Raw genomic sequence first — 7899 nt, 5'->3', positions numbered from 1 at the left:
TTGCGTCGGGGCAACTCGATAAACAACTCAGTAGCATTCAAATATTCACGGATGTTAAAGAAAGAAAAGAAACACAGTTTAAGGCCCCAAGTAAAATCGAAAAAAAAAAAATATATATATGTATTGTACACAATAATAAATAACATATAATAACAAGCAGTACATGTCTAGGATTTCATGAATTTGGTCTGGCAGTCGGGCATCTCAGACTGTACGGATTTACATCATTTAAGTCAGCGCTCACGTGGGAAACGCCGATTGCTGGCTTAGCAATAGCCAATGTATAGATCGAAAGGCGAAGTATCTCGAGAAAACTGGCGGATTTTGCATTGATAACGAACAGATATCAATCAGTCAAATTATTCTTTTCTTTCTTCGTCACAATTAATGTGTTTTGTTGCGTGGCGTGTTAAAGTTGTCTTTTGAGAGAATCCTTTGCCACAAATTGAGCAAGTAAAAGGTTTCTCCCCAGTGTGTGTCACAGAGTGTCTTTTTAAATGTGACCGTCTCACAAAAGTTTGCGCACAAAGCGGGCAGGAAAAGGGTTTCTCGCCGGAGTGGTTTATCGTGTGCCTTTTTAAATCGTCCTTTCTAGAGAATTTTTGAGTACAAATTGAACAAGGAAAAGGTTTCTCACCGGTATGTGTTCTTTTGTGCTTGGTTAAGCTTGACTTTTGAATGAATCCTTTATCGCACACCGAGCAGGTGAAAGGTTTCTCTCCCGTGTGTGTCTTTTTGTGATATGTGAAACTGGACTTTTCAATGAATCTTTTCCCGCAAACGAAGCACACAAAAGGCTTTTCTCCAGTGTGTCCCAAGGTGTGTATTTTCAAATCGCGGTTCCTGATGAAGCCTTTCCCACATACCGAGCAGAGAAAAGGTTTCTCTCCAGTGTGCGTACCAGTGTGCGCTCGTAGACTTTGCTTAGACGTAAACGTTTGGCAACATAGCGAGCAGGAAAAAGGCTTTTCTCCGGTGTGCGTCCGCGAGTGTATTTTTAAAGCCGATTTCCGATAGAAAGATTTGCCGCAAACCGAGCACATGAAAGGTTTCACACCCGTGTGCGTCACGACGTGTCCCGCCAAGTGTGACTTGGCAAAGAATCCTTTCCCGCAAATGGCGCAGACAAAAGGCTTCTCGCCGGTGTGTTTTCTTACGTGTGTTGCTAAGTTCATCTTGGAAGAGAATCCTTGACCACAAAGCGAGCAGACAAAGGGTGTTTCCCCTGTATGTGTTTTAGTGTGCTGTGTTAAATTGTCCTTGCTGGAAAACCTTTTGTCACAAACTAAGCAGGCAAAAGGTCTTTCTCCGGTGTGGGTTCGTGTGTGTCTTATGAGATCGCAGTTACTGGTGAAGCCTCTACCGCAAACCGAACAGACAAAAGGGTTTTGTTCGGTGTGGGTTCGTTTGTGAGCTCTCAAACTTGCCTTTCTCCCGAGTACTTTACCGCAAATGCCGCAGGCAAACGGTTTCTTCCCGCTGTGCACGATAGAGTGAATTTTCAAAGAGAACCTTCTGGCGAACGCTTTGGCGCAAACTGGGCAGGAAAAGGGTTTCTCCCCCATGTGCTTTGTTTGGTGGTGCTCTGTTAGACTTCGCTTGGCGGCAAAGTTTTGGCGACAAACCAAGCAGGAGAAAGGTTTTTCCCCGGTGTGCGTCATGGCGTGGGTTGTCAAGTGGGACTTTCTGTAGAAGCTTTTATCGCACAGCGTGCAGGCAAACGGTTTTTCCCCCGTGTGTGTTTTGGAGTGTCGGGTCATACTTTTCTTATCGGCGTAGGTTTTGCTACAGATCGGGCAAGCAAAGGGTCTCTCCCCGGTGTGGTTTCTCATGTGGCGGACCAAAGCGTTGTTGACAGAGAAGATTTTACCACAAACGGAGCAGACCCATGATTGGTCTCTGGCTTGTGTCTTTTTCTCCTTGGCGTGGGTTCCTTGATGACTGATTAAACGATACTTTCGTGAGAATCTGCGACCGCAGACGGAGCAGGCGAAGGGTTTCTCTCCCGTGTGGATGATGGTGTGTCTTTTCAACGATCTCTTGTTGGCAAAACTTTTGCCGCACTGAGGACATTTCACACGCGGCGCGTCCACGTCGTCTTTGTCGTCGTGGTCGGAAGACTGTGGCGTTGTTGCCTTGTCGTTATCCGACGGTGGAGGAGAGAGGCTTTCGCCTTCTTCGCATTTGACACTGACAATTGTCGATTGGGTCGTTTCCCGCTCCTCTTCCTCATCCTCTTCTTCTTCTTTTACCCGCAAGATCTCTGGCTCGGGACTACTGGTGACGTCTGTCGGACAAGAAGAAAAAGACAAAAAAAGTGTTAACCCAAGGGTGTCAGACTCGGGTCAACTCCATTTTATGTGGGCTGGACCATTTTAGATATCATATTTAGAATATTTATTTACAAATGGATTAAAATAACTGAATTAAAACCCCTGAATATTCCGTTTTTATAGATCTACAAACATTGTTTATTTTACCTTTTTTAACTATATTTTAAGATTTTACAAAATGATTTTTGAACTAAAAACAGAAAAAAATGATTAAAAATGAAAATTATGGATTTAAAAGGGGAAATCAGGAAATATAATATACATCTATACTCTTCATTTTAATTTGATCCTAAAATAGAAACTCATGATTGACTTTCCCAGGCCGCAAAAAATGATGTGGCGGGCCAGAGTTGGCCCCCGGGCCGCCACTTTGACACCGTGCTTTAAAAGAAAAAGAGGACTATTTTCAGTATAACCTGAAAGAGAGTCGCAAATGAAAATAAAGTATATAGTACATACTTAATCTTTAAGTACTATTTTCGTCAAAGGGGGAACTTAAAACGGACTTATACTTCTAAATATATATATCTAAGAAAGTCAAATATTCGGAGTACGAGTGTAATTCTTATCAAATGTATTTGAATATAATATTTCAGTGAACCTTAGTTTGAATGGCCGTAGCCGTCCATTTTAGATGGTGAACAGCCATTTTAGATGACAATAGGCAGACCTCACGTGTTGTTTTTTTCCTCCTAAGGAAGCCCCAAAAAGGTTTTGCTGCACAATGACTGCAATACACATGCAGGAACATCCCAAAATACTAGTTATGACATACAATGGAACAAACCTGTTTCGCAAAAGTCTTCCCGAGGCTCCGACTTGTAAATTGCTGGACATTGTGTGTCGTTCTCTTCGTCATTTTCGCTAAATTCCATCTTCATACGGCGGCGGAAATGACGAAGAACGCGACGTAAACATGCAGGAAGATGGGAAATAAAAGTAAAGTGGATTTAAACATCGTCCTTGAGCAAGAAAATATCGCTAGGAAGAGCTAATCTTCCATAGAAACGAATGTTCTCTGTGGTGAAAAAGGCAAAAATGGCGGCGGTGGTGTCACGTGACGAGACGCTGGGGCTGTGACGTCAGACCTAGTGACGTCAGTCGCCTGCAATTTCACAAATTGTTCACCACTTTTTTACACAAAACAGTACATTTTAAAACGTACGTCATTTAAAGTTCAAAGCACATGGATTTTCTTTTTTTAAAAAGGCCTTTTAATGCTTGTTTTGGCTTTTATATTCTAAGATAAAAACACATTTGCCCACCAGTGTTTGTAAATAGACAAAAGTGATGCACTTTTAATCCTTTCTTCATTTTTCATTCAGGAGATAAAAGGCAAATTTGATACGCAAGTAGAAAAATAATTTGAGATTTACTAGCGACACGGTATAAGTCACAGTAGAGTGAAACCTTTTGCCTGCCCTTTTTGTGGTCAGAAGTTCCCATTAAAAGTTCACGTAGGCACCCACCTTAGGGAGAAACCTTTTGCCTGTCCCCTTTGTGATAAACAATTCCCTCGAGTATGAGTTCAATCCCAGGTTAGGTTGTTACTATATAAAGTTTCCTTCTTCTCCCTGAACCTACGTGGGTTTTGTCCGGGTACTCCAGTTTCCTCCCACATCCCCAAAACACCAATGCTATGTTAATTATGCATGCTAAATTGCCCCTAGCAACAAGTGATTGATTGTCTAGTTATAACGTGCAATTGGCTGGTTTCTGTAGTCAACTGCGACAGGGCTCCAGCACCCCCAGCAACCCTTGTGAGGCGAACCAGGTCAGAAAATGAATGAACAAAATTCCCTTGAAAGAACTATACTACTCAACAGTACACATGAGAACCCACAATGATTAGAAACCTTTTGCTTGCTCCATTTGTGGTCAAAGATTACAGTCGGAATAGACAAAAAAATACTTTAAAATATATTTTGGCTCTTCCAAAAGACTTGAAACACATTGACGCTAAAGTCACTGACTTTATTTTTTTTGTACACATAGTGTACTTTATATGTAAAGAAAAAAAATATTTGGACAACGTCAGCGGGCTGCAATAAAAAGCCTAACGGGGCCGTATGTGGCCCGCGGGCCGTAGTTTGCCCATCTGTGACAGCGTAGCCATGGCTGAATGGTTAAAAAAAAGTAGCCAAAAGAAGCTAGGCTAACAAAACAAAGAAAATTGTAGAAACATTCAAGTAAAAAGTATAAAGTACAAAGCCAAGTAAAAAAGGATGTCTTAAGGAATATAAAAATGTCATTAAAACAAAAATAGAAGGGCCGTAAAACAGGAAAAACAAATAAGGGTGGACAGAGCTACTGCCACTGGCTTCCGCGTGATGGCGCCATCTTGGAGCTCCTCCTTTAGCGCTTTATTCTGATTTTCCAGCTTGGCCACACGTTCCTCCAAGCCTTGCACGTAGGCCTTTCTTCGCCTCCTATATTCACGAGCGGCACCCCTGCGGACATTTAGCTTTATTAAGAAAACATTTTGCTATAAAACTGCAGTAAAGTTGTGAAAAAAGAGGTTTCCGTTGTAGTAGTGGTGTTTTTTGGGGCGACAAAGTGCTATTTTTCAAAATATGGCATGAGTACAATAGCTTAGCTCATCCATTTTGCTAGCACAAGTTTGTTAGCCTACTTTTCAAAGTTACTATACGTCGCAGGTGTCAAAGTGGTGGCCCGGGGGCCAAATCTGGCCCGCCACATCATTTTGTGTGGCCCGGGAAAGTAAATCATGAGTGTCAACTTTCTGTTTTAGTACTATTTATACCACAATATTTGATATTAATGACTATAAGTCGATATTTTCTACTTGCAAGATTACCTGTTTTTCATCAAGCTGCGTTCTGATTGGTTGCGAGGAGCGCCACCTGGCGCCACGCCATGGGGGAGCATGGAATTGGCGTATTGTAACTGTGCCACTGTCATGTCACCTGACAAATCAGAAAAATGGAACGCGTGGGTTTCTGCAGGATAAAAAAAAGAACAGAAACAGCTTTTAAGTAGAGTATATCTGCCATTGGGAATGATACAAGTTCAATTTATTTGTATTTGTAACAAAAACAATGATGACTGAATCAAGGGTACGGCTTATATGCGCATAAGACTTCTTATACTCTTTCACATGTAGATGTCGGCAAAGTAACATTTACTATTTGTTGGTTATTTTCAGTTTTGCAGTATAAGACAACAACCATTACATAATACATTAAATAAATCCTTATGATATTGACCCTGATAATGTGCTTTAGATTTGATATAGTATCTTAAAAATAGCACGTGTGAGGATTTTTATCAATATTTTCCCTTCAAAGTAACACATTTGTACTCCCTATTAAAACTAGGAAGGTGAAGGTTAAAACAATGGGAATCAGGGAGGCTTATACACGAGAAATTGTAAAATTCAACAATTTTAAGGCAGTTTTAAAGGCGGCTTATACGTGAGAACTTGTAAAATGTAAACATTTTGAGGCCATTTTAAGGGGATGCCTTATATGCGAGTAAATACGGCATTTGTAATTTTTTTAATCACTTAATCAATTGCATTCATTAATAAGGTGAGCAATTAGCTGAGGTTTACAGGTATGCAAGTATGTCCTGACATGTTGTTGCTAGGTAAGTTAGGTAGCTAGCTAGCTAGCTAGCTAGGTGGGTGAAGCAAAATCGAGGATTTGTACCTGCCAGTGGTTGAGCAAATTGCATCTGCAAGTTATCCTGCCTGTCAACGCAGTACGGCATGGGCAGAACTTGCGTTGCTTGCGTACTGGGTATGGCCATGGTCGCTACCGTCGGGGTTGCTTCGTTCGGATAACAGAAAGGACCGCCTTCAAACCAAAGAAAAGATGTTCATTTGTATTTTTTTTACATTATTGTCTCGTTGTGGTCGGCAATTGATCCAGAGCGATTTGGCCGAGATAGACTCCGGCACCCCCAGCGGGAAAATAAATCAATGAATGAATGAAATGAGGTGTCTGGAATCACCTTGAATTGACGGGAAATAATTGTTGGGGTGAGTCCACATGTTTTGACAGTACCCAAAGGCGGTGGATTCGGCGGCGCCGTGCGTCTGCGGGTTGATTGTCGTCATGGCCGTCAACGTCGGCGTGCCTTCGCCGGTTAGTGCGTGAGATTGAGGAGACTGGCCGAAAAAGAAAAACGGGAAAAAGAAGAATATAAAGAAGTGAGTAGATGTCCGCCTAAGACGCCAAATTCAAAGTTGTGACATAATTTGGTAGAGTGGGCTTTCTGTTCAAAATATTTGCTAATATTGAGGAGGCGGAGCATCCAGTCCATTTGAGAGTGGGAGGGGTCTTGCCACAGAGATCCTCAAAATGGATTGGACGTCTATTCTCGTCAATGTGAAGAATTTTTTTAAAAAATTGTAGACCTTTTTGAATGATATCTTGCATTTCATATTACAGAAAAATTTCCATGGAAATCAAAAAATAAAATAAAATACTGGGAAAATAAGATACAAAAAATGTAAGACAAAAAAATTAGTACGATTTAAAAAAAACAAAAAGCAGCAATTTAAACACTTTTTACAGCGTAGGGCAAAAAATAGTTTTGCTTTTTTAGACACTTTTAACAGCGAACAACTATTATTTTTTTAGAGCAACCCAAATTTTACTTTATTGCTGCAGAAAAAATGCATAAGTTAACCATAAATTACATATATACATTATATAAATTACTATATATAAAGATCATTTGCACACAATATGTCACATTCAAAACTTTCCGAAAACTCAAAACTGAGTAAATATCCAATGTTCATTTTATATTGCAAACTAGTTTATTTTAACAACAGCTGCAGTTGATTTTGCACTTCTCAAATTGACTAAAATGTAAAATGAACTTGTGCATGACAAAAAAAAAAAATGTGTTTTTCCTTTCCCTCATGGCCCAAAAAGTTTTTTCCCCATCAATTTTTCAGAGAAAAAAACTATTTGAATCGTTTTTATACTCACATCCATTGTTTTGGCGTTGAAGGGAAAAATACCAAAGACGTGCTCTATTCTATCACGTGTCCTCAAAAAATGCTCTTTAAAAGAAAAAAGTACTGAACATGCAGCAAGGCCAATCCATCTTCCTTTCAAGCCGGGTTGTTTATTGCATCAAAATTAGTCACCAAAGCTCTGACCGTGAAAAAAATAGATATAATAAACCGCAAATGTTCCAGAGAGACACTTTGTTCTGACGTCACGCCCTCATGCGTCATCAAGCATTTCGGCGAAGTTGAAAACGTGCTTCAATGGGAGACTTTTCTTGTCATGTGTTTGAGTAAAGAGCAAAAGGGGAACAAAAATAGCCTTTTAATTGTTAAAGACGGAAACTTGTGTGACGTGCGATAAGACTATAGCACGTAATTTCATTCATATTAATGAAAGCGAAATCACTAACATTTTTATTTAAAGAACCTTTGCGCATGCGCATTGCGGCTTCACCTTTTTTTGCCCCGTTCATTACTTCGAGGATTCAAGTTTTTTTTCTCCGTTTGTTTTTGGGAAAATATATCTAATTTCAAAATGTATCTCTTCCTATATATTGGTATCCAATTAAAAAAATCAAG

At 40.2% G+C, this 7899-nt stretch overlaps 2 protein-coding genes across 3 annotated transcripts; both read right to left on the bottom strand.

Annotated features, from left to right (window-relative positions):
* Positions 1-346: 346 nt before the first annotated feature.
* LOC144194211 (uncharacterized) lies at positions 347-3366 on the bottom strand. The gene is made up of 2 exons (XM_077713111.1): positions 3121-3366; positions 347-2287 (listed from the first exon to the last, which is right to left on the bottom strand). Exons 1-2 carry the CDS (start codon positions 3212-3214, stop codon positions 360-362), a joined length of 2022 nt encoding a protein of 673 aa, XP_077569237.1. The 5' UTR covers positions 3215-3366; the 3' UTR covers positions 347-359.
* Positions 3367-4286: 920 nt separating this feature from the next.
* LOC144194225 (cyclic AMP-responsive element-binding protein 1-like) lies at positions 4287-7531 on the bottom strand. 2 transcript variants are annotated; one of them, XM_077713135.1, is made up of 5 exons: positions 7298-7531; positions 6309-6465; positions 6005-6151; positions 5152-5260; positions 4287-4783 (listed from the first exon to the last, which is right to left on the bottom strand). In XM_077713135.1, exons 1-5 carry the CDS (start codon positions 7301-7303, stop codon positions 4585-4587), a joined length of 618 nt encoding a protein of 205 aa, XP_077569261.1. In that variant the 5' UTR covers positions 7304-7531; the 3' UTR covers positions 4287-4584. The 2 variants fall into 2 exon arrangements, with proteins under 2 accessions (XP_077569261.1, XP_077569260.1); XM_077713134.1 differs by having other exon boundaries at positions 5152-5293; positions 7298-7518.
* Positions 7532-7899: the final 368 nt, after the last annotated feature.

This window comes from Stigmatopora nigra, chromosome 3, assembly GCF_051989575.1.
Source record: "Stigmatopora nigra isolate UIUO_SnigA chromosome 3, RoL_Snig_1.1, whole genome shotgun sequence".
In the NCBI taxonomy this organism is placed as follows: Eukaryota; Metazoa; Chordata; class Actinopteri; order Syngnathiformes; family Syngnathidae; genus Stigmatopora; species Stigmatopora nigra.
This window is presented reverse-complemented; position numbering and strand designations above follow the sequence as displayed.

Bases quoted from the DNA above. Each gene is read 5' to 3' on its own strand.
- LOC144194211 (XM_077713111.1), bottom strand. From the start codon at position 3,214: ATGAAGATGGAATTTAGCGAAAATGACGAAGAGAACGACACACAATGT. The intron at 2,288-3,120 runs GTTTGTTCCATT...CTTGTCCGACAG, and splicing joins GGAAGACTTTTGCGAAACAG to ACGTCACCAGTAGTCCCGAG.
- LOC144194225 (XM_077713134.1), bottom strand. The intron at 6,152-6,308 runs GTGATTCCAGAC...TTTGGTTTGAAG, and splicing joins TTATTTCCCGTCAATTCAAG to GCGGTCCTTTCTGTTATCCG. The intron at 4,784-5,151 runs GTAATCTTGCAA...AAATGTCCGCAG, and splicing joins CGCAGCTTGATGAAAAACAG to GGGTGCCGCTCGTGAATATA.